A 26,592-nucleotide genomic window follows, 5' to 3' on the forward strand; every position below is an offset into this window, starting at 1 on the left:
AATTGTACATAAACTTAAATGTGTATGATCTTTTTTTTTTTTTTAAATAAACCAATGCAACATATTTTCCAATAATCATAAAAACTATTATAAGTGCATTATATCTCAGTAACTATGTAAAAATTGCGAACTATCTGTTCGTTAGAAAGGAAACTGTCACTTTACAAAATGGCTACTCCGTTTGCATTTTGCTAAGAACGCCCTAAAAATGACAATTAAGGTGTCCTTTTTCGTTGTCTACAACTTAAGACGTGTACTCCAACTTGAGCTGGGGGTGAGCGGCGTCCCAGCTGTTTGATGCTGTGGCTTGCGTTTCCGCTTCCTGCTCCAGTGCTGACGTTGCCTAGTTGAGTTGCCTACCTCTGACGGGAGCCTGAGCAGGTCACTCTTTCTCTCTTTGCAGCTCTCCTCGGCTTGTTCCTATCGTGATGGCTCCCAAAGGCGGCAGCAAACAGCAGTCCGAGGAGGATCTGCTCCTGCAGGACTTCAGCCGCAACCTGTCCGCGAAGTCCTCAGCGCTTTTCTTCGGCAATGCCTTCATCGTATCTGCAATTCCCATATGTAAGTGACTGAGCTTTCAAGCTGCGACTGTCCTGTGGTATGTCGAGCACTTGTTACCTTGCAATGTTTTATTAGTGTAGTATCTTTCATGAAAATAGCCCACTTCTCTAGAGCTGCTTTGCAAATGCTCCCCCTCTTTGCACAGGACATGGAGATGAGTTTGTATACGAGGGTTGGGGAATTGAGTATCGGATTGTAAGGACAAGGCAGGTTAGAATTAACGAGTACATGCTACAGTACGCAGTGTACGGCCCCTCTGTACGCGTGTATACCATTTTCACAAGTGTCTGCGTGTCCTATCTATGCTCCATCAACGTATATGATAGACTCCCTTAGATCATTTCATTTTGCATGTGAATTTTTTTCTTCCTACTATCCACAGTGGCAGCTGGTGTATTTTATACGTGTTCAGGCGGAAAGCTGAGACCCGAGTTGAACTCCATGATTTAGCGTAGTGAGTGAGTTTGAACTGAAGGAACGGTGATGGCGAAAGATGTGTTCATCATATGACAACCTCTTGAAAAAACATAAGGTTAATGGTGTGTTTTACGGCACATTTTTTCAAGAAAACACATTAGAAATATTACAAGCAGTACCCCAGGCATAATATAAAATTGGTTTGTTTGCAAAATGCCTTATAACTAACTATGCCAAGTTCACCGACATCCAAATACACGTACAATGTGTTTCTTTCCGTTAGTGCGTATCGTCCTCTTTACTTCATCAATTATTCAAGGCAAATATAGTTGGTATCCGCGTGGGCACCACACAAATACTATAACAAGCATTGGCATAGCCAATAGGTCTCGCCTTTGGGACGTTATAAGTGTTTAGCCATACAGCACATTATCCTGGGTGCTGTGCCGCCAGGGATAGCCAGCCAGAGATGATAAAAGACTGCCTTCCGTGCAAACCAATCAGGTGTGCTTCAGAAAAGCGAAATGTTTTTTACAGTTCAGTGTGGCTCCCTTGATTGAAAACATGGCCCGTGGTATGTTTATTTACTGCAACAAGTTAAAGAAAGGTCAGCATAACAATCATCGCACACACACGCGTGGTTCTGTGCGTAGCCAAACAAATAACTATAAAGAGACGTATAATCTGTACCTAGTGTCCTAAGAAGATGGAGCTATTGCGCATATGTAACCCTACATGACGACATAAAACTCAAAAGACCAGCGCTGTTTATGCAATCGAGAGGATATAAAGGTATGGCAGGCTGTTATGACATCTCGTTGAGTCCACAGTTGGTATCTCTGCACTCCAGAGCAGGAGGCCATCCACCCTGGCGGGGCGTGCAGCAGCTAGGCGCTAGCCATGAAGACTATCTAGGCACCTAATGTCACAGCCAATGAACAACTGAGGAGAAACGTCTCATCCAGTCCCATACCACAATGCAGTCTTTAGCGCCCATGGCCTGTAAACAAAGAACAAGTTAGCAGTTTCAGAGGATGTGGCGTAACATACAGAACTGACAGATTTGAGACTGAAGAACCGGGTTTGAATCTCGGCGTCTGCTCTCCCCATGACTACAAACAAAATGCAGATTGGAACAAATAAAAAAGAAAACAATGCTGAATCAAAACCAAATAAGGAATGCTCGGTAGTGCTGGCGCTGCTTCTCCTACGGCTCGGGCTGCACTGCTTGCTATGCCTGGGCATTGGGCAGTGATAACTGGGTGGGTTTGGCATTGGCGTATATTTATTGTTTAAAAAAAAAAAATGTGAATGCCATGTGTGTTGGGAAACTGACACAGGAGATGTGATTTTTCAAAGATGAAACTCATCATGGGGAGAAGTCAGTACTAAACTCATGGCTTATTTTACCACCATCTAAGATTGGAGCTTTAAAGTCAGTGAAGAAAACGGGATGAATGTCAAATATGTGCCTTTTAGTGAGGTGCCAAGTATAAAGTCTGAGGATTATGAAAATGTATTCAACCTCAGAAGCGGCGAGAGAGCTGTGTGTTCCCGCCGGAGCCTCGGGGGGGGGGGGGGGGGGGTACCGAGAAGATATGCATGACCTCTTACCCCGCACCAAGCAGGACAACTCAAAGAACCTCTTTCCCCACTCTCACCCGCTCCTTCTAACCTACTACCGGCTCCTTGGCCGATGAGCGGGCTAACCACGATACTGGCTGAAGCGAGCCAAGTGACCCAATTGGGGGCAAGAGGAAACCATCCCAAGGAGAAGAATGAGATGTGGGAATCCACCGCACATTCCCAGCGTGCCCTGAGAGCTACAGGCACCAAAAAAACACAGGCAAGGAGAAGGTTAGCGAACAAGAGGGCTATGTGTGTTTGGAAAAACTAATCCCGTCAGCGTAGTGGTTGAAAACATCAGCTATGCGCTTTAAACTCTGAAAGACACCAAACACATGAGCCGAGGCAATCCAAAACAAGCGTGCGCTTTGCTGTGGCTGCAGCTTGCATAGTTGACAAGCCTTGCGCTAAAAGTGGGGGGGAGGGAGTGTGGCCTAGAGCACACAGTGTTTCCCTTGCGGGAGCGAGCCAGGGGCAGCATGTGTTTGTAAGTTCATTACAAACATATGGTGTCAGGCTCGCTCCCGCAAGGGAATAGCCAAACGTGCACACGTTGCCATTGAAGGCAATGCTACGCGTGCACGTTTTTGGGCCACAAACTGTATCGATGGCTAAAGGTCTTTTTTAAGCAGCACATGTGCGCTGCTAGGCAAGACTTAAAAATGAGAGGGCTAACAATCCATGTATAGCATAGCATTTATCCTTTCCACTGCTGGTAGTAAACCCACAGGAAGCACTGTATATCCTTGATGGCATTAGTGTGTATAAAGGCAATTTCATATAGTGTCCCAAAGGGGATAAAAGTATTCTACGTTCCATGCTGATAAATCATATGGCTACTAAAGAAGTACAACAACAGCGCTATACCACCCTACTTTGACTGTCATTTTTCCATTACCCTTCTATCCCCCCCCAACAAAAATATAATGTACTCTATATTCAGACTACCCTACTTTAGTCACGCCAACAAAGATAGCAGTTTCTCTCATGTCTGCGGTTTTTCTTTATACTCGAAGCAATAAAGTAAAAAGAAACTACAATCATTGAGAAATATCAAAGGCTCAGGGCGGTATTAAGTGAACAAACACACCAAACTGTTCTTTTTTTACCATTGTTGGTCATGACTCCTGAGGAAAATTTATATAAAAATATCATCACCTCACAGGAGATCAAGTTTTTAAAATTCAGATTTTTCTTTTTTCCTTAAAGCAAAGCTTGACAAGAAGAGGGCATGCTTTTTATCCTAATTTTTTAATAATTATTATAAATGTAATTATCAATGAATTGTATTCACGTTACCTAATAATTCATAGAAACCAAAAACAATCCTTGAAACATGCACAAATAACAAGCTGCATACTGTACAGTGTAACAACAAGCCCTTTCCTATCCAAACTCCCTAACTGAATGATGATGGTGTAAGCGGTGCTAATTAGCAACATTGCCATGACAGTTACCCTCCTGTTTCAGTGCTGAACCTCCATATTTTTGGTCCTCCTGTCCATGATGTATGGTATGGCCTTGACCTGGGTCTCTCTCAGCCTGGGAATGAATGGCAGACACAGCCAAAGACCAAGTTGGTTGGCACCTAGTGACCTCTGGGCAAAGAGGTGGGTTATAGTGCTACTGGCAGTCAACGTCTGTCTGGTTGTCTACAGTGGCATGGGCCAACCTCCACTGTGACCAGTTGTCTTTATGTGGTTGTCTAGCCTGGCATGTAGGTCTTGTGTGCCCTTAAGTCTGATAGGTGAGGCAGGCCCTGCACTGGGTAACTGGGGTGGGTTCCCAATGTTGTAGTCAGATATCATCACAGTTTCTTACTGTTTTGGGCATGTGGGTTATGGAGAGCAGTCAAAGGAGGAAAGGCACTGAGCTTGGCGGACGGGCAAAAACAGTTGCCCCGGTCTGATGGCGCAGCACAATGCAGCCAGTACTGGAGTGACTCAGTCACTCAAGTGCTGATGTTCATCGAGTGACACTGTGAGAGGCCAGTGAGCAGTGCCAGATATCGCTGCCAACCAGTCAGCAGGTCAGGGTGGAGGCCTTGGGCTAATAGAAGGAAGAGGCCAGGCTGCAGAAGTTGAGGGATATAGTGCTAAAGGTGAATGAAACCAGCGCAAGAGAGTCCAGGGAAAGTGAATTCCTTTAGTACTCCATCTGCTGAAATCTAGGAGTATACGACTGGCTCACCATCGGCACCTAAGTCCACTACAAAGCGCTGTGCCTCTTCCCAAAAACGCATCCATGGGCATTTACTAACAATAACTTTTCAACGATAATACAGCATTACACCCCTTGACAGTCGCCTTGCGGAGGAAGTTCAGTATATGATGGTTGATGGTTAAGACCGTAAATGTCGACTCTCCGGCCCTAATAAAGAGGGTCGATAGACAGGAAAGGGAGAATCCTAAAGTTTAATGCTCAGTCAAGATCACTAATGGAACTTGCACAACAGGGCCTTCTAGTTCTCAATATTTGTAGATGTATTCAAACAATGGTATCATTAGAGAAAGCAAACATAATTAAGGGAATTAGCATAAACCAGGATCTTAAAAAATGCAACAGTGGAATATTCCATTAAGAAATTGGGTAAGCACAGCACATTTGGTAATCGGTCAAATAAGGGGACCTAAGTACAGAATGGTTGACGAGCCTCTAATCCTCTGTAAGCATCAGGCAGAATGTCAGGAAAACCTAAAAAACAATCTGATGTAAACCAAATAAAATTGACTAAAATGTGGCTTTTCCCATAAAAGCACGTCTTATTATAATGTTCAAGGGAATAAAAGCCCACCATTTCATAGCATGATATATAAAAGCAGCATTGAAACGTTACTTGCGCTTGATTTATTGGGAACTGCATTCTGATGGATGTATCACGGTTATGCAACACTAATACAATTATTAGCTCTTAATGCATTTCATTGAACATAAGTAGCTCTCAGTACAGAACCTCTGGTATAGTGAGTTAGGTTATGACTGAGGTGCTTTGAATCTCTTTCACAATTAAGATTTGTAGCTTGTAAAAGGGTCCTGTCCTAAGTGCACATTCTGCATGTTTGGTCTCACTAGGATGTTGTAGCTGTGAACCATGAGTGGTTAAAGAGTATATTGCTAAGTTTATAACTTTGCATGGGTGCAATAAGCTGTCCTGAAAAAACTACTAGAAGGCCATTGCAGTTGTCAATTTTGCTAATGCACTTCTTGTGGTGAGGTGTGGATGTAACTTTTTAGTTTTGAATATCTGAAACCTGGCTCCTATGGCCATGATAAATGACTCCAGTTGTGATGTAGTGAAATAGCATTCCAGGGTTTGTGGTTGAGGAGGTGGGTGATAATGAGTCTGATGTTAATAGAATAAGACAGTCATTGGTCCCTTTACCTCGCCGGTGTCAACCCGCACCAGAGACTGTAGTCGGTTTACTTTTTTGGTGCTGGCCCTCATCTACATTGTTGACCCTTTTCCTTTCCAGTACTGACTCCCCCACCACTCCGTCCACCACCCACTGTGTCGTGGTCCCTTTACAATTCCCATTGCTGACCCCGACCTATGTCAATGGTACCTTTTCCTAACCTCACCTGTGTCTACTCTGCTGCATTAGTCCCCCCTTTTGCTCACCTATGCCTACTCCCTTTTATCGGTAATCCTTTCCCCACATCTGTACATACTTCCCTGCATCATTAATCCCTTTGCCTCTCCTGTACAAACTTCCCTGCATCAGTAATCCCTTTGGCTCTCCTGTACCTACTCCCCTGCATCAGTAATCCCTTTGGCTCTCCTGTACCTACTCCCCTGCATCAGTAATCCCTTTGCTTCTCCTGTACCTACTCCCCTGCATCAGCAGTCCCATTTTCCTCTCCTGTTCCTTCTCCCTTGCATTGGTAGTCCCTTTTCCTTCTCCTGTGCCTACTCCCACTCCCCTGCTTCAGCATTCCTTTTTCCTCACCTGTGCCTACTCCCCTGTATCAGCATTCCCTTTTCCTCACCTGTGCCTACTCCCCTGTATCAGCATTCCCTTTTCCTCACCTGTGCCTACTCCCCTGTATCAGCATTCCCTTTTCCTCACCTGTGCCTACTCCCCTGTATCAGCATTCCCTTTTCCTCACCAGTACCTACTCCCCCTGGAACAGCGGTCCCCTTTCCTCACCTGTGCCTGCTCTCCTCTAAATCGACGGGCCCCTTTCCTCGCCTGTACCTGTGCCTGCTCCCACCTGCAACGGTGGGCCCCTTTCCTTGCCTGTTCCTCCCCTGCATCGGCTGGCCCCTTTCCTCGCCTGTGCCGGCTCCCTTTCTGCATCGGCGGGCCCCTTGACTCGCCTGTGCCGGCTCCCTTTCTGCATCGGCGGGCCCCTTGACGCGCCTGTGCCGGCTCCCTTTCTGCATCGGCGGGCCCCTTGACGCGCCTGTGCCGGCTCCCTTTCTGCATCGGCGGGCCCCTTGACGCGCCTGTGCCGGCTCCCTTTCTGCATCGGCGGGCCCCTTGACGCGCCTGTGCCGGCTCCCTTTCTGCATCGGCGGGCCCCTTGACGCGCCTGTGCCGGCTCCCTTTCTGCATCGGCGGGCCCCTTGACGCGCCTGTGCCGGCTCCCTTTCTGCATCGGCGGGCCCCTTGACGCGCCTGTGCCGGCTCCCTTTCTGCATCGGCGGGCCCCTTGACGCGCCTGTGCCGGCTCCCTTTCTGCATCGGCGGGCCCCTTGACGCGCCTGTGCCGGCTCCCTTTCTGCATCGGCGGGCCCCTTGACGCGCCTGTGCCGGCTCCCTTTCTGCATCGGCGGGCCCCTTGACGCGCCTGTGCCGGCTCCCTTTCTGCATCGGCGGGCCCCTTGACGCGCCTGTGCCGGCTCCCTTTCTGCATCGGCGGGCCCCTTGACGCGCCTGTGCCGGCTCCCTTTCTGCATCGGCGGGCCCCTTGACGCGCCTGTGCCGGCTCCCTTTCTGCATCGGCGGGCCCCTTGACGCGCCTGTGCCGGCTCCCTTTCTGCATCGGCGGGCCCCTTGACTCGCCTGTGCCGGCTCCCTTTCTGCATCGGCGGGCCCCTTGACTCGCCTGTGCCGGCTCCCTTTCTGCATCGGCGGGCCCCTTGACTCGCCTGTGCCGGCTCCCTTTCTGCATCGGCGGGCCCCTTGACTCGCCTGTGCCGGCTCCCTTTCTGCATCGGCGGGCCCCTTGACTCGCCTGTGCCGGCTCCCTTTCTGCATCGGCGGGCCCCTTGACTCGCCTGTGCCGGCTCCCTTTCTGCATCGGCGGGCCCCTTGACTCGCCTGTGCCGGCTCCCTTTCTGCATCGGCGGGCCCCTTGACTCGCCTGTGCCGGCTCCCTTTCTGCATCGGCGGGCCCCTTGACTCGCCTGTGCCGGCTCCCTTTCTGCATCGGCGGGCCCCTTGACTCGCCTGTGCCGGCTCCCTTTCTGCATCGGCGGGCCCCTTGACTCGCCTGTGCCGGCTCCCTTTCTGCATCGGCGGGCCCCTTGACTCGCCTGTGCCGGCTCCCTTTCTGCATCGGCGGGCCCCTTGACTCGCCTGTGCCGGCTCCCTTTCTGCATCGGCGGGCCCCTTGACTCGCCTGTGCCGGCTCCCTTTCTGCATCGGCGGGCCCCTTGACTCGCCTGTGCCGGCTCCCTTTCTGCATCGGCGGGCCCCTTGACTCGCCTGTGCCGGCTCCCTTTCTGCATCGGCGGGCCCCTTGACTCGCCTGTGCCGGCTCCCTTTCTGCATCGGCGGGCCCCTTGACTCGCCTGTGCCGGCTCCCTTTCTGCATCGGCGGGCCCCTTGACCCGCCTGTGCCGGCTCCCTTTCTGCATCGGCGGGCCCCTTGACCCGCCTGTGCCGGCTCCCTTTCTGCATCGGCGGGCCCCTTGACCCGCCTGTGCCTGCTTCCTTTCTGCCTCGGCGGGACCCTTGACTCGCTTGTGCCTGCTCCCCCCCAGCATCAGCGGTCCCTTTGACTCGCCTGTGCGTGCTCCCCCCTGCATCGGCAGGCTCCTTTTCCTCACCTGTGCCTGTTCTCCCCTGCATCAGCGGGCCCCCTTACCTCGCCTGTGCCTGTTCTCCCCTGCATCGGCGGGCCCCCTTACCTCGCCTGTGCCTGCTTTCCCCCCCTCTTGCATCGGCCTAATATCTAATCCTTTGTGTCAGAGCTGTGTGTTCCCGCCGGAGCCTCGGGGGGGGGGGGGGGTGGTACCGAGAAGATATGCATGACCTCTTACCCCGCACCAAGCAGGACAACTCAAAGAACCTCTTTCCCCACTCTCACCCGCTCCTTCTTACCTACTACCGGCTCCTTGGCCGATGAGCGGGCTAACCACGATACTGGCTGAAGCGAGCCAAGTGACCCAATTGGGGGCAAGAGGAAACCATCCCAAGGAGAAGAATGAGATGTGGGAATCCACCGCACATTCCCAGCGTGCCCCGAGAGCAGCAGGCACCAAAAAAACACAGGCAAGGAGAAGGTTAGCGAACAAGAGGGCAATGTGTGTTTGGAAAAACTAATCCCGTCAGCGTAGTGGTTGAAAACATCAGCTATGCGCTTTAGACTCTGAAAGACACCAAACACATGAGCCGAGGCAATCCAAAACCAGCGTGCGCTTTGCTGTGGCTGCAGCTTGCATAGTTGACCAGCCTTGCGCTAAAAGTGGGAGGGGTGGGGGGGAGGGAGTGTGGCCTAGAGCACACAGTGTTTCCCTTGCGGGAGCGAGCCAGGGGCAGCATGTGTTTGTAAGTTAATTACAAACATATGGTGTCAGGCTCGCTCCCGCAAGGGAATAGCCAAACGTGCACACGTTGCCATTGAAGGCAATGCTACGCGTGCACGTTTTTGGGCCACAAACTGTATCGATGGCTAAAGGTCTTTTTCAAGCAGCACATGTGCGCTGCTAGGCAAGACTTAAAAATGAGAGGGCTAACAATCCATGTATAGCATAGCATTTATCCTTTCCACTGCTGGTAGTAAACCCACAGGAAGCACTGTATATCCTTGATGGCATTAGTGTGTATAAAGGCAATTTCATATAGTGTCCCAAAGGGGATAAAAGTATTCTACGTTCCATGCTGATAAATCATATGGCTACTAAAGAAGTACAACAACAGCGCTATACCACCCTACTTTGACTCTGTCATTTTTCCATTACCCTTCTATCCCCCCCAACAAAAATATAATGTACTCTATATTCAGACTACCCTACTTTAGTCACGCCAACAAAGATAGCAGTTTCTCTCATGTCTGCGGTTTTTCTTTATACTCGAAGCAATAAAGTAAAAAGAAACTACAATCATTGAGAAATAACAAAGGCTCAGGGCGGTATTAAGTGAATAAACACACCAAACTGTTCTTTTTTTACCATTGTTGGTCAGGACTCCTGAGGAAAATTTATATAAAAATATCATCACCTCACAGGAGATCAAGTTTTTAAAATTCAGATTTTTCTTTTTTCCTTAAAAAGCAAAGCTTGACAAGAAGAGGGCATGCTTTTTATCCTAATTTTTTAATAATTATTATAAATGTAAGTATCAATGAATTGTATTCACGTTACCTAATAATTCATAGAAACCAAAAACAATCCTTGAAACATGCACAAATAACAAGCTGCATACTGTACAGTGTAACAACAAGCCCTTTCCTATCCAAACTCCCTAACTGAATGATGATGGTGTAAGCGGTGCTAATTAGCAACATTGCCATGACAGTTACCCTCCTGTTTCAGTGCTGAACCTCCATATTTTTGGTCCTCCTGTCCATGATGTATGGTATGGCCTTGACCTGGGTCTCTCTCAGCCTGGGAATGAATGGCAGACACAGCCAAAGACCATGTTGGTTGGCACCTAGTGACCTCTGGGCAAAGAGGTGGGTTATAGTGCTACTGGCAGTCAACGTCTGTCTGGTTGTCTACAGTGGCATGGGCCAACCTCCACTGTGACCAGTTGTCTTTATGTGGTTGTCTAGCCTGGCATGTAGGTCTTGTGTGCCCTTTAGTCTGATAGGTGAGGTAGGCCCTGCACTGGGTAACTGGGGTGGGTTCCCAATGTTGTAGTCAGATATCATCACAGTTTCTTACTGTTTTGGGCATGTGGGTTGTGGAGAGCAGTCAAAGGAGGAAAGGCACTGAGCTTGGCGGACGGGCAAAAACAGTTGCCCCGGTCTGATGGCGCAGCACAATGCAGCCAGTACTGGAGTGACTCAGTCACTCAAGTGCTGATGCTCATCGAGTGACACTGTGAGAGGCCAGTGAGCAGTGCCAGATATCGCTGCCAACCAGTCAGCAGGTCAGGGTGGAGGCCTTGGGCTAATAGAAGGAAGAGGCCAGGCTGCAGAAGTTGAGGGATATAGTGCTAAAGGTGAATGAAACCAGCGCAAGAGAGTCCAGGGAAAGTGAATTCCTTTAGTACTCCATCTGCTGAAATCTAGGAGTATACGACTGGCTCACCATCGGCACCTAAGTCCACTACAAAGCGCTGTGCCTCTTCCCAAAAACGCATCCATGGGCATTTACTAACAATAACTTTTCAACGATAATACAGCATTACACCCCTTGACAGTCGCCTTGCGGAGGAAGTTCAGTATATGATGGTTGATGGTTAAGACCGTAAATGTCGACTCTCCGGCCCTAATAAAGAGGGTCGATAGACAGGAAAGGGAGAATCCTAAAGTTTAATGCTCAGTCAAGATCACTAATGGAACTTGCACAACAGGGCCTTCTAGTTCTCAATATTTGTAGATGTATTCAAACAATGGTATCATTAGAGAAAGCAAACATAATTAAGGGAATTAGCATAAACCAGGATCTTAAAAAATGCAACAGTGGAATATTCCATTAAGAAATTGGGTAAGCACAGCACATTTGGTAATCGGTCAAATAAGGGGACCTAAGTACAGAATGGTTGACGAGCCTCTAATCCTCTGTAAGCATCAGGCAGAATGTCAGGAAAACCTAAAAAACAATCTGATGTAAACCAAATAAAATTGACTAAAATGTGGCTTTTCCCATAAAAGCACGTCTTATTATAATGTTCAAGGGAATAAAAGCCCACCATTTCATAGCATGATATATAAAAGCAGCATTGAAACGTTACTTGCTCTTGATTTATTGGGAACTGCATTCTGATGGATGTATCACGGTTATGCAACACTAATACAATTATTAGCTCTTAATGCATTTCATTGAACATAAGTAGCTCTCAGTACAGAACCTCTGGTATAGTGAGTTAGGTTATGACTGAGGTGCTTTGAATCTCTTTCACAACTAAGATTTGTAGCTTGTAAAAGGGTCCTGTCCTAAGTGCACATTCTGCATGTTTGGTCTCACTAGGATGTTGTAGCTGTGAACCATGAGTGGTTAAAGAGTATATTGCTAAGTTTATAACTTTGCATGGGTGCAATAAGCTGTCCTGAAAAAACTACTAGAAGGCCATTGCAGTTGTCAATTTTGCTAATGCACTTCTTGTGGAGAGGTGAGGTGTGGATATAACTTTTTAGTTTTGAATATCTGAAACCTGGCTCCTATGGCCATGATAAATGACTCCAGTTGTGATGTAGTGAAATAGCATTCCAGGGTTTGTGGTTGAGGAGGTGGGTGATAATGAGTCTGATGTTAATAGAATAAGACAGTCATTGGTCCCTTTACCTCGCCGGTGTCAACCCGCACCAGAGACTGTAGTCCGTTTACTTTTTTGGTGCTGGCCCTCATCTACATTGTTGACCCTTTTCCTTTCCAGTACTGACTCCCCCACCACTCCGTCCACCACCCACTGTGTCGTGGTCCCTTTACAATTCCCATTGCTGACCCCGACCTATGTCAATGGTACCTTTTCCTAACCTCACCTGTGTCTACTCTGCTGCATTAGTCCCCCCTTTTGCTCACCTATGCCTACTCCCTTTTATCGGTAATCCTTTCCCCACATCTGTACATACTTCCCTGCATCATTAATCCCTTTGCCTCTCCTGTACAAACTTCCCTGCATCAGTAATCCCTTTGGCTCTCCTGTACCTACTCCCCTGCATCAGTAATCCCTTTGGCTCTCCTGTACCTACTCCCCTGCATCAGTAATCCCTTTGCTTCTCCTGTACCTACTCCCCCTGCATCAGCAGTCCCATTTTCCTCTCCTGTTCCTTCTCCCTTGCATTGGTAGTCCCTTTTCCTTCTCCTGTGCCTACTCCCACTCCCCTGCTTCAGCATTCCCTTTTCCTCACCTGTGCTTACTCCCCTGTATCAGCATTCCCTTTTCCTCACCTGTGCCTACTCCCCTGTATCAGCATTCCCTTTTCCTCACCAGTACCTACTCCCCCTGGAACAGTGGTCCCCTTTCCTCACCTGTGCCTGCTCTCCTCTAAATCGACGGGCCCCTTTCCTCGCCTGTGCCTGCTCCCACCTGCATCGGCTGGCCCCTTTCCTCGCCTGTGCCTGCTCCCTTTCTGCATCGGCGGGCCCCTTTCCTCGCCTGTGCCTGCTCCCTTTCTGCATCGGCGGGCCCCTTGACTCGCCTGTGCCGGCTCCCTTTCTGCATCGGCGGGCCCCTTGACTCGCCTGTGCCGGCTCCCTTTCTGCATCGGCGGGCCCCTTGACTCGCCTGTGCCGGCTCCCTTTCTGCATCGGCGGGCCCCTTGACCCGCCTGTGCCTGCTCCCCCCAGCATCAGCGGTCCCTTTGACTCGCCTGTGCGTGCTCCCCCCTGCATCGGCAGGCTCCTTTTCCTCACCTGTGCCTGCTCTCCCCTGCATCGGCGGGCCCCCTTACCTCGCCTGTGCCTGCTCTCCCCTGCATCGGCGGGCCCCCTTGCCTTGCCGGTGCCTGCTTTCCCCCCCCCCCCCCTCTTGCATCGGCCTAATATCTAATCCTTTGTGTCAGTTAGAGGTCCCTTTTCCTCGCCCGTGCAGCCCTCACCTGTGCCCGTGGTCCCTTTGCTCCCCTGTCCTAACCCCCCACCTGTGTCTGGGCATCATTGGGTCCCATTTCCTGCCTCCCACTTACCACCTTTGGTCACTTAAGGACCGTGGCTTTCGCTTCAGAATTAATGAGTAAAACAACATTAACAGATCGTAGCGGTGAACTCAACAAGGTCTCCTGGTGCTGTCTGACAATGAATTTAATTGTTACATTTACTTGCCTTCACCTCCTTAAAAAAATTGGAGCATGCAAGATGCATCTTAATATCTAAATTATTAAGAAAAAGTTAATGTTTAATTCCCTTAATTAAACCTTCTCTTTTCTTTTAGGGTTGTACTGGAGGATCTGGCACATGGATCTTGTGCAGTCTGCTGTTCTTTACGGTGTCATGACCCTCGTCAGCACCTACCTCGTTGCGTTTGCATACAAAAATGTAAAATTTGTTCTCAAGCACAAGTAAGCATTTAGTTTGTAAATCTAAATGTGTATTTATCTGCAATGAATTAATTGAACTAATTTGAGTGCATGCGAGTGTTTCCTAGCCTCTGATCACAGATCCAGCATGTACTGTCATTCTGTTGCTTTGTAGAATTTTTCCCCAATTTGTTTCCTAGTGTGAGAATGGAAACTTGTCAGTTACATAACTGAGAGCCCAAGGAGGACCATAACAGTCCTCATATTGTCAGAAATAGGCTGTCAAATATCAAACAAAGCTAGCATTTGCACTGGAATGGGCCTTGCATTTGTTAAAGTTTGAGTTGTTGGTGTTGAAAATAAGTGTTTTTTACTTTTGTTTTTTTGTTTGCCGTGGAGTTATTATATTTGCATAGCACTATTGCCAATGGTATGAAAGAGCAAAAGTAAAAAACATTGTCATTTTCAACGGCAACAGCTCTAATCCTGACAAATGTGACACCTATTGCATTGGAAATGCAATCGGTCTCGCATTTGTTGGAGTTATTGACATCATAAATGCCAATGTTTTTTTACCTTACAAATACTGACGGGGTGAGAGCCTGTATGTAACTGTGCACTGTTCAATGTTTTTTACCTTGCCATGTTGCTGGGTGCAGTACCATATGTGGCAAAAAAGGGTCCCCTGGGACCGCTTTTGGTCACATATGGTACTGCACCCTGTAGAAGATATGGTAAATCCAACCTACACATAATGCATTGCATGAAGACAGTTCCACAAGTACATTCAAATAGATATGTCCATATATACAATTAGTAGCTTTGAAATGTGGTAAAAGAATTACTATATTAGTTCCAGATTGGGTTATCTGTGTGGAGCTGATGAAGCGACATTTATAGAAGGTCTCATATAAATGTGAGATGTGCTAGTGAGTAAAATAACCACTGCCAGCTTTGCTTACGACCTAGCGTGTGTCTTGCCAGAAGCCCTTTAAGAAAATAGTGCTCTGAGGCTGTAATTAAAACTTAGTGAATAATAACACATGTAACAGGGGTTACCCTCATGGGAGGTTACAAGAAGAGACACGGCTGTACAAAGGAGGGACTACTAAGCCTATTGACCAATGAAAAGCCACCATTTACAAAGGACAGGGACAGGAGCCAATTAAAAAGACTGGTGGAAAGTGGGCGGAGCTTTATGCCCATATCCTGAATACAAAAACAGTTGATGGATAGAATGCAGAACAATGTCATACATTCACCCCAGTACAGAGATCTGGGCCTAAATCCATCGTTATCACCATGCTGTTCCAGTTTGAACCCAGCCATATGCAAATCAGTCTTTACCCTGTGCCTCATGGGAACAGTCCAGCCTGAACTGCCAAGCCAGGTCCTCCCTGGACTGGAAACCAGCATCCTAGGACCGGTTTCGGGGTTTCACCCCTCTTCAGCCAGGATAGCTTGATTCCAGTGGCATTGAGAGCACGGGACCCACGTCTGGGCATACACTTCCCACTCGGGGTGACAAATGCAAAAAAACAGTTGATGGACAGAATGCAGAACAATGTCATACATTCACCCCGGTACAGAGATCTGGTCAGACGCGAGTCCTGGGCTCACTGTGCCACTGGAATCAAGCTATCCTGGCTGAAGAAGGGTGAAACCCCGAAACTGGTCCCAGGATGCTTGTTTCCGGTCCAGGGAGGACCTGGCTTGGCAGTTTGGGCTGGACTGTTCCCATGAGGCACAGGGTCAAGACTGATTTGCATATGGCCAGGTCTAAACTGGGGTGGCATGGTGAGCAAAAGAATGATGGATTTAACCCTGATCTCTTGACTGGGGGTGAATGTTTTGATTTGTTCTGTATTCCGTCCCATCAATTGTGTGTCTTTCATATCCTGAATACAGCATGTCTCGAAGAGACAGCGCAAGGGCTGCCTAGGCGAGACCTAAAATGGTGCCATAGCGGCTAGGCTCGACACTGCCCTCAATGCTTGCCGGGCTTCCTCTTCAGATGAGGTACGACTAAAAGTAGCTATGGGTGAAACTTTTTGTTTTGGTGCTAAAGATATTGGAGTGAACTGAGCTTCAGTTATGACGTTGAGCAGCCTACCTCATTTTTTTTCTCTCTCTATAAGCAGAGTATTGACATCTCAAAGTGTAATAGACACTTTCCCACCAAATTGGAGACTTTCTCTTAGTTGATGCCAGTTGGATTGATCCTATTATGTCATGCTTTCACTGACTGGATATGATTTATTCCACTCTAATCCTGCCATGCCAGAGAGTAAGCCTCTTTAGTCCGGTTGATTAAACACAAATTGTACAGTTGACCAGTGTGGCTGGAGTGAATTTGGAAGAGAAATCCTAACCAGCTGGTCTGTTAAAATAGGTTGGTTGACCCAAACTTATGTCTGCTGCCACAATTTCTGAAAAAGCTCCATGGTTCACAGCTGAATATAATCCAGCTGAGCCAACCACTGGGGGCAGAGGGGGCAGGTCCCTAACCAAAGAAGGGAATTGTGCAACCGCAAGCCGGACACCTCTGCCTTTCACATGGATTTTTGATTAATCTCAGAATATGGTCCCCATTATGTGCATATGACAGCATCATAGATCCGCAATAAAATATAATACAAAAAACAGAAGGGTAATGACATATTTCACTATTTATAGTGTTTAATCAAAGGCACAGTCATGGGTCGTGATTCCTAAAATAGAGGGAATACAGGCGAAAACCATGCCAAATAAAAAGTGGCTTTTCTGGTGGTTACTGTAACGGCAAGAAGGGTCAGTAAATTCCACAAGAATAGAGTGCTAGATAATGCATCCATGCTTCCTTTTGAAGGGAATGTCAGATTTTGATTTTGTTAATCCTGGTTCCTTCAGCCTGAGGGGAATCTGTGGTCATTGGGCTCCAGTTGTGACAGTTTGACTCATTTGCCACTTGTACTGGGCATACAGTACTTTTGAACCCTCAAACTGGATTAGCATATACTCCATTTAACTCTTCATTTTCTCAGTATAGTGAGACAGAACAGTCTAAGACTAATCCACCAAAGTGGGGAGATTTAGATGCTCAGAACACAACCAGCACACACTTGTCACTCAGTAAGGCTTCCTTTTCCATCATTGTTCTACTTTGTAAAAAGAAAAGTACTTTAATGCACTTAAAACTAAATAGTGTCCATAAACCAATGACACAAAATCGGAGCTCTCTGGCTTCTTTGTTGCCTCTCTAGCTTAATGGCTCCCCCAAACAATTTCCTAGCTCCTAGAAGCTAACGTATATTTTTCAGTCACTTTGGACCCTATGGGAAATGTTCTGTCTGTGTTGGTTTTAGATTTAACCTTTGAGATTCGTAAGGATAAAAAACAGACTCCCACATCGATAACCATTTATATCAATGATGCTTGAGTTCATACAGCATGCTCGCAAGCACAGACCCTCACTGTCAAATGCTGAATATGCAATCAGTCTCAGGCGTGAAACACTTTAAGTGACCATCAGTCATTTTGCAAAACTGAAAACGTGAAATGCATCTGTTTTTAGGTCTCGCCTGACCCAGCGCATGCGCTGGTCTGGCGAGACTTATTGAGAGGGCTCCAAAAAGTGCTACCAGGCCAGCTTGGAGCTACAGTGCATGCGCACGGGCGCGCGCACCGTGCTTTACCGTGATTACTTTGATGTTTGATCGCGATCCCTTACACTTTCGCTGCCGCACGGCTGCTTTGCATAGCCAATAGGTCTCGCTTTTAGGACCTTATACGTATTTAGTTATGCAACTGTTGCATAGCTAAACACTTATAAGGTCCCAAAGGCGAGACCTATTGGCTATGCCAATGCTTGTTGTACTTTGGTGTTGGTTGCGGTCCCTTGCACAGGAGAGTTTTGCAGGACTATCGGATCACGTGTCCCGTATCCCTTCCCGGATTCAAACAATATCCTGGTACACTACTCCCAAAAGATCATACTGCCCACCCAAGGCTGGCAAGTCTGTCTGTCAATCAATCAATACATTTATAGAGCGCGCTACTCACCCGTGAGGGTCTCAAGGCGCTGAAGGGAGGGGGGGGTGCTGCTGCTGCTCGAATAGCCAGGTCTTGAGGTGTTTCCTGAAGGTGAGATGGTCCTGGGTCAGTCGTCAGTGTGCGGGGAGGGAGTTCCATGTCTTGGCTGCCAGGTAGGAGAACGATCTTCCTCAGGTGGTGGTTCTGCGAATCTGTGGGACGGCGGTGAGGGCGAGGCTGGCGGAGCGGAGCTGGCGGGTGGGAGTGTAGAATGAGAGTTGGTTGTTGAGGTATTCGGGGCCCATGTCGTGGAGCGCTTTGTGTGCGTGGGTGAGGAGCCTGAACGTGATCCTCCTGCTGACGGGGAGCCAGTGCAGGTTTCTCAGGTGGGCGGATATGTGGCTGTGGCGAGGGATGTCGAGGATGAGTCGTGCGGAGGCGTTCTGTATGCGTTGAAGTCGTTTCTGAAGTTTGGCTGTGGTTCCTGCGTATAGGGCGTTCCCGTAGTCTAGTCGGCTGGTGACGAGGGCCTGGGTGACCGTCTTTCTGGTTTCGGTGGGGATCCACCGGCAGATTTTTCGGAGCAGGGAAGGTCTTGTCTGTTCGAATTTCATTTCCCACTGTAGTGTGCAAGGGTCATATGAGCCCACTGGTCTACTCTGATGGGAAAATAAAGGTGGTTCTGAATCCCTGCACATCACACATGTTGTTATTTAGTAGGCCCTTGATTTTGAAAATGCTGGCTGCAGTTGGAATTTCTCTGTGCCCATAGTTCCAGGAGCACAGACCCGACAGCCTTCTCTTGCCAAGATAAAGCTGGAAACGGGCACTGATATATCCAGAACCTCTTGACCAATTTGCACATGGCCAACTGTTCTGTAGTTGGGATGCTCCAACCAGCTACCTGGTCATCTGAAAGGATCTTGAAGTATGCAGGAGGCCACTCGGAGTGCATATAGGTTTCTCTGCATCACTAAAGGTTCATGGAGAAAAACACTGCATTAGCCTGAGAGAAGACTTCTGTGTTTCCTCCTCTCATTCCTTATGTAGTTCAGTGTCCTCACCTTTGCATGTGGGACACATCATTATATGCAGGCCTCCGAAGACACAATCGGCTTCCACCTAGCTGGCCAGTGTGATGAAGACCTCACAATTTCAGCACTTCCCGTTGGCTCAGTTTTTAATAGCTTTTCCATTTCTCATTACTTTCTGGGAGATTTTGTATCCAATTCGTCCATTGTGTTTCCCCTAAAAAGGCTACTCGTGCTACTTCAAGTAAAGATCTATTCAGTTTGTCTCCTTTTCTTAATTTTTTTTTATAGCGTTTTTTTTAAATTGTAATCTGGAGTTGTTGGTGATTAACAAGAATGTCTCAAATGCTTACAGACACTGTCCAGAAAGCAGCATACGGCAGGGTACCATGCACAGTGCTTTCTCTCTAAAGACTTGCAAATCTAATCACACTTGAACATCAAATTGTTGTTTTAACCTTTTCGTTATTCCTTCCAGTCTGGTAGAGCTCCACTTCACACTGTAGATTTTAAAAGGGAACTTACTTAGTATCTTGACGAGCAAAGAAATGCCAAAATGAAGCAACACTTAGTTAACCATGACAACATTTATACAGGCTGGTAACCACTAAATAGCATGAGAACAAGTGGATTGAATTGTATCTGAAGGCCTTAAGTCCCCTTCTGGGTAGGAATAGGATCCATTTGAACATAGGAAAGTCTCTCTAGCTTCTCTCCTGAAACATTCTATTTCATTAGATTGTCAGGGCAGCCACGTGGAAAATGGTGTGAACCTAGGGCTTCTTCTTAGGCTGGTTTCAGCACAGTGCTTCAAGTAGGTCATGTGTTTTTAGGATCTTTTCTAAATTAGTAGTATTTTGCTTTTCTCTTCCTTTTCTGTGCTTCTTTTTCACCATTCTGTGCCATACTTGCATTTGATATTCAGATCTATTTTTAAAGATAATTCTTGAAGGAAAGGTGCCCGTGTATAAAATGTTTCCTTATTAGTGATAGTTTAAATAAATGCAGTCAGAACGAAATCACGGTTATCATAGGCTGCTGTTCATTGTGGTCTTTGGAGCAGCCTGTGTTTGTTAAAGCGTTAATGTGAGATAATGCTGTGAGTCTGCTCTGATTCTTTGTATTTTTATTTTAGGCCAAGTTTAATCCGAATTAGGTTGAAAAAAAGATAATTATATTATTTAACAAACATTTTTTGAGAAAAGGTGCTCTGGTTATTGCGCACATTATATTATGAATTTAGACATAGCCATGGAGGAGAAGTAGAATTACAAGTATTTATTACTTTGCATTTGTTAAAGGGATGTTTAAAAAAAAAAAAAAGCAAGGGTGTTTATTTAGTCACTGTGCATCCTAATAGATGTTGTTTTTTTTTTTTTTTTTTTTTCTTTCCTCAAGGAGAATAATTACATTTTCCTGATCAGTCCTGTGTAAAAAAAAAAAAATCATCCCAAGTTTCTGCCACAAATACACCTATTTAGATTTTAGGCTTCATGTTCAGGCTTCCCTTGGTTTAACTTTGCTTAGTATTAAGAAACCGTCTACAATGCTCAGGAATTTATCAAAACATGCATCTCACTGGTCTGAAATATTACTACCTTTCTCAGTACACCTATCTATGTGGAAGAATATATCATGTTCTTGTTTCCTGATTTGAAAACACATTAGTCTGATGAGAGCTTTTGTTGTAGCCTGTCCCAGACAAATGAAGCTGAGGCAAGTGTTAAATAAAACACTCTCGCAGCCTACTCTAAGTTAGAGCATGTTTGTTAATGAAAAGCAAACTAGTTAGTACTCGTGAAACAAACCAAAATAGCTTTGTCCTCACAAACCTGCAAAGCATATAATGCTAATATGTCTAGAGATCACATTACTCGTATACATTTTCTTCACATAGGCTACGAAGTCGCTGATTAAGAAATAAACTGCAGATATCAGAAGCTAAGGCAGGTGTTCCTGGTTTCACGAGAAAAGAGCCAAAAGAATGTTAAATACGAGATACCGAGCAGAGGTCCTCTGCTGAGCTAACGGGATTCTAATTTTCTTGCTTGCAAACATCAACGTGGAAACGAGGCTTTTGCTCTTGCAGTCAAGAATGGGTGCACATCTTGGTATTGTATAGGGGTACATTATCAATGCAGTTTTATACAATAATGCCTCGTATAAAACTGGTTACCTAATAGGCGTAAAACAAGGTGTACGTCTACAAAAGCAGGGTTTCTTGATTCTTCAAAAAAGTGTTTGTGTGTGTGTGTGTGTGTGTATATATAAAATGTGTTTACCTATGTATATGTGTGTGGAGATATATATAAAATCTGAAATAATATTTCAAACAAAATATTGAATCTGCTTCCGATATAAGTAGAAAAATGCCACATTTGTAAACCTTTGCATAATAGGTTAGGTGAATAAAATAATGAAGGAAATTATTTCTTATCTTTCTACCATAGAATTCCTTTAGTAAGTATATCCTCTGCTTTATTTTAGAAGTGTTACACCAATGCAAATTTTAAAATGTTTCTACCTAGTTTATTGAGTTCCTAGTGTAATTTGTAACGTTAGTTTTATCATGCCGTTCCTAGAATGCTGTTGCTTTCATATTTACAAAAAAGGAAATCAAAATGGTGTAGCCATACGTTTGGAAGGATTCAAATAATCATATCAATGTAAATTTGCAGGAAGTCTGTGACAAATATTCTTCTCACTGTGTTTCTAACCAGTATACTTCCTTTGTTTCACATTTTCTGCCTGCTGCAAAAAAATGTAGAGTTGCTCAAAAAAGAGAAGATGCAGTTTCTAAAGAAGTGACCCGCAAGCTTTCTGAAGCAGATAACCGAAAGATGTCACGAAAAGAAAAGGATGAAAGGTAATCTGTACTTTGGCTCCTCCGTATATATCTATATTTTTTAAATTCTTCAAGGATGACCAAGCAGTACTGTAACCTCTGGTCCAAGGACTTGTCCACAACACAAACATTTTTTCAGTAAAATCCAATAATATCAGTTTTTAGATCTGGCTTGGTTGTACAGCTGTTTGCTTGACGTATTGTTACCAGTTCTTTAAAGTACACATAGAGAGGGCTTCAGCTCCACATCGAGGAATATTAATCTTTCGCCTCTTGCGATTGGCTGTTTTGCATCTTTCTGAACTCTAGGAAGTGCTTGCATTGGAATGACTATTTTACTCCTGAAAAGTAAACTGTCATCATGCTGTTTGGCACATTCCCTTCTTTATCTCTTATATCCATTCAATACAGAAACGATCTTTTTTTTTTTTTGGGTGCTTTCCCACCGTTATTAGCAACGCCATTTGGACAGACTTGAAAGTAATAAGCAGCACTTTTGCATGTAATACATGAAAACAACATGTGTAAATACTTGTGTTCTTGTGTACTGGCATATTCAAGCCAGACATATTGGCTTTGCCTCAGTTGGTTGTAGATTCTGCTCCATGGTGACCAAGGTCCTTACCAGATCATACTCAACAAAACAAGACCTGATATATTCGGGCAATTAATTCAATTTATTTTTCTTTTAATGAGTGGAAATAGGAGTTTACTTTCTCCTTACACAACAATCCTATATATAGATTGATGTACCTTTTTGCGATATACATCTGTTATAGTACAGGGTATATTTTTTTATGACCCGGTGACTGGTGACTCAGAGTTTGGTTTGTTTTAAATGAGAAAAATTAAAAAGAAGTAAAACTGAGAGGGCTAATATGAGTAGGGACAACATATACAATATATATAGGATTGTTGTGTAAAGAGAAAGTAAAATCCCATTTCCACTCATTAAATGGAATCAATTGCCCGAATATAAACGACTGCAATGTTATCCTATGGAGCTAGGTTTCTACAATGGGTAAAATGAAATGGGCAATTTATCCATTACTAGAGCATATAAAGCATATTTTATCAAGGCCCTGTTTATGGTTACAGAAGGGGGGGCAGGGGTGCTAGTGGAAAGCTTTGTGCCGCTTTTGTTGCAGGGGGCCTATATTGCAGCTATACTGCAAAACCAACCCCCGGTTACACAAACTGTCCCCCAGAGGTCTAAAACCAGCACCCAACCTGATGGCCCACCAGGGAAACGCCAGGTGCCCACTACGGCCAGTCCGGTCCTGGTAGTGGGCATAGGCACACCGTAATACAAGTTCCACTGAATATACTTGCAAGGTTTAGTGTGAAGTTGCAAGACCTTGCCACTCATCTTGGAGTCACAGACTTGGATGAATTTGCAATCACAATCTGCATGTGCCCACATTGTGCAGACAGTTGTCTTTGTACACAGGGCCTGATGTAGAGTTCGGGGGGTTCTGGAAATTCTCCAGTTCCTGGAGTAAACTCTAAAGGTGCAGGAGAATCCACTGGCTTGTTTCCTCCTCCATAATATTAGTATGGCGGAGTTAATTTATCTGTTTCATTTTACTCTTTATTTAGAGATGCCTTCAGAAATTTGAGGATTTTTGGTAACCAGCAAACTCTGAAACCGGCACTAAAACATCCATGCCACCAAGATGACACTATATTGGAGAATGTTGAACTATACAAAACGACCTAGCCATACATAATTAAATGGGGCCCTCTCTACATGCTACCATCAAGGACATTCAATGAGTCGTTGATCAGTTTGACAAATATGATGCATATTCCATTGCTAGAAGGTTGATCTTTGGTAGCTGGCTGTATGTTACATTGCCGAGTTTTAAATATTGTGCTATCAAAATATCTTAAAGAGGTTTATGATCAAAATATTGTGAAGGTAGGTTTATTCTCTTAACTCCACATGTATGTTTCTTGATGATATATATACACACACACACACGTAAATGTTTTCAAGGTAAATATGTGTGGAGTAAAGGATAATAGACATATACTTACCCAAGTATACTTAGTTTTATTTCCCGGTATTTTGGTAGCATAATATTTAAAACTCAGTATTCTGGTACCATACCATTGTGGTTCACACCAGAGGGATTTGTGAGGGTACCGGGTGTTAACTAGCCGTCCTTTGAATTGACTGTGTGCTTGATTCAGACGTCCCTAATCTTTGATCGCCTTTCCAATGGTCCTCATCTCGCAGTTGTCTCTAGAGTGCACCTTAAAGGGGGACATATATAGTTTTGTTTCCAAAAATAAGATGTATCAAATTGTGACTGTTGCATCTGACATCACATCTGTCTGTTTTATTCCATTTAAAGCCCTCCACTTTTGAAAAACAAAGTGAGTTCAGAGGACTGGAATTGCAGATTCTTGTATAGCAGCAAAAGTGGGACGTGAAATGTGGCATATTCTTTCACCTTGCTTCAGCAGGAACACCCAGCCCATTACGTTTCCCAACTGCTTCTTACTTTTGTTAGATTGCCCTATTGTGACTAGAGCCCTATAGGAGCTAGGAAGTGTCTTATCACAATTCTGTGTATCCAAAAACGAGTTAACGACATCATTTTTTCTTGCTTTCATTTCAAGAACTGCACAATGTGTTTTAAGTGAAATATAAGTAAGCATGAGCTGAGAGATAGAAAGGGAAAAAAAGGGAGAAAAAAACAGCACTGGAACTTGCAGCACATTGAGCTCTTCCTTGGCTGCCAATGATAACTTATGGGGAACTCCAGTCAAAAACACAAGACGTGATGGAAAGAATGTCCATGGAAAGCATTAAAGCAGTCTACACCAGGTGTGTTCACCTTAGGTCCGGAGTTGTTGGCTCCATGTCGTATGTTCAGCATGCCTAGGTAAAATAAAATGTCCGTACGGCGACGCTCATTGGAACTAGTTTACAGTTGGGATTATCATGAAATACTTGCATGGATTGAGATTTCTTCATATTCGTTGGACACCCCATCATCTAAAGTGCACATTTAACAGTGATTAAAAATGGAAGCCACACGATAATCAAGCTTTTCACATAAAGTACATGGGATTCAAGGACTTATCAACTTAAATATAATTAAGTGTGCTGTAGATGGGAATTTCTTTTATAAGCTGTGCTGCGCTTTATGGATTTAAAAAAATGTATTTGGCAACTACTAGACATGTTGGTGCGCCCAAGAATTCTCTGCCTAAAGACATTCTTCATGTAAATCCCTATGGGCAACCAATAACCATGTTTGTGTCTATATTCCTCTTTATGGCATTCTGCTTTTTAATGCATACTTTTTGTATGTTTTTAAAAAATATGTAGAATTCTGTGGAAGAAGAATGAAGTTGCTGACTACGAGGCTACAACCTTTTCCATTTTCTACAACAACACACTTTTCCTGGTTCTTGTCATCATTGCATCGTTTTTCCTTCTGAGGAACTTCAACCCAACTGTGTATCCTTTTTCTCAGTTCCATTGTAAACCGTTGTCATTTGCTGTTTTTTAAGATCTGTAGTTCTCTGTATTCTACCCAGAGTTTAAAACAGTTTTTAAGTTAACTGTCATTGAGGAACAGTGAATCCTTTACAATTGTTCTGTCTTAATTACCATTACTATAACTACCAATATACTACTTGGTGGCATACAAGGCTGCTATCAGGAAGCAAGACCAAGAGGATGGGAGACAGTTTGTCACCGGCAGTGCCTTATATGCACAGGGTTTACTGCCTACAAATTAGCTGCATTTCTGTTAAATGCCATTTATATATTGCAAATTCGTCATATGAAGTTGGTGGTTTATTGGGAAACAGTGGACAAAATGGACTTATATTTAGCAGAGTTCCTCAAAGAAGATATCTCCCTGGCAAACACACCACATCACAACCACCTGACAATTTGAACAAATATAGCTTGGGGCTTCTCTGAAGGGCCAGGTAGAAATCGGCTGCCTCGCTGGCAAAATAAATTCTATTGCTTTGAACATTACCTTCCGCCTTGTGAGAAATATGTACCATTGCTTTGTACATGGTTACTTTTGATTTTCCAAAAAAAGGTGTAGGTGGAATAAGGAAACTTTTTTTGTAATTGCTTCTTGATAATTTGTGTGAACTGTTGATGTGGGGGACCCCTCTAGTCATGGGTGTCACTGGTTTGTACTTATTGGCATTTAAAAGTATTAATGTCTTCACTTGCAAATTGTCTTTGCTCAGAGTTATTTTTACCTTAACGTTCTTTTGCAGAAACTACATTCTATCTATCAGTGCTTCATCAGGACTAATCGCTCTACTCTCCACGGGATCTAAATAGACGGAAGCAATGCAGAAAAACGTGTTTTTGTGGGAAGTGTACAAATTAAATGTCCTGTTGTAAACTTGACAAAGGTTTTCATCAAAGGGGTTTTTATATCAACTGAGTCGTTCAATAAACGTCAAGATTTTTTGTTATTATTGGATTCACTGTTGATTGTACACAATAAGCTTCTTAAATAGTGGATAAATTAGTTTTGTGGTACATATTGAGTCCAAAGAATGTGGTGTGCTTCATTTAGTGATTCTTTTCAAAGTACTTTTTTCAAAAGTCAAGGTTTACCTTTGTTGCCATTTTTATATGGCCACTTCCTGACCCTAAATCATTGTATATCTCTGAGTTTATGAACTTTGCAGGCTGTCATTGATATTTTAGAATGGGATTGTTTTATAGACTTATGTGATTTTTTTTGGCTCTATGTTCAGCACGTGACTCATCTGACTAAAGACAAAAAGGCCAGAGTAGATCGCTCGGGGTCCACC

General features: G+C 45.1%; 1 protein-coding gene across 1 annotated transcript; it reads left to right on the top strand.

Moving 5' to 3' along the window:
• Positions 1-270: 270 nt before the first annotated feature.
• On the top strand, positions 271-26,247 carry SSR3 (signal sequence receptor subunit 3). Its single transcript, XM_085634768.1, has 5 exons — positions 271-561; positions 13,812-13,938; positions 21,706-21,804; positions 25,127-25,258; positions 26,044-26,247. Exons 1-5 carry the CDS (start codon positions 429-431, stop codon positions 26,108-26,110), a joined length of 558 nt encoding a protein of 185 aa, XP_085490894.1. The 5' UTR covers positions 271-428; the 3' UTR covers positions 26,111-26,247.
• Positions 26,248-26,592: the final 345 nt, after the last annotated feature.

This window comes from Triturus cristatus, chromosome 11 (assembly GCF_964204655.1).
Source record: "Triturus cristatus chromosome 11, aTriCri1.1, whole genome shotgun sequence".
In the NCBI taxonomy this organism is placed as follows: domain Eukaryota; kingdom Metazoa; phylum Chordata; class Amphibia; order Caudata; family Salamandridae; genus Triturus; species Triturus cristatus.

What these genes read in the sequence shown, in the direction of transcription:
- SSR3 (XM_085634768.1), top strand. Translation starts at nt 429, where the DNA reads ATGGCTCCCAAAGGCGGCAGCAAACAGCAGTCCGAGGAGGATCTGCTC. An exon ending in AAATTTGTTCTCAAGCACAA is followed by an intron (nt 13,939 to 21,705) that starts GTAAGCATTTAG and finishes AAAAAAATGTAG; the next exon opens with AGTTGCTCAAAAAAGAGAAG. An exon ending in CGAAAAGAAAAGGATGAAAG is followed by an intron (nt 21,805 to 25,126) that starts GTAATCTGTACT and finishes AAAAATATGTAG; the next exon opens with AATTCTGTGGAAGAAGAATG.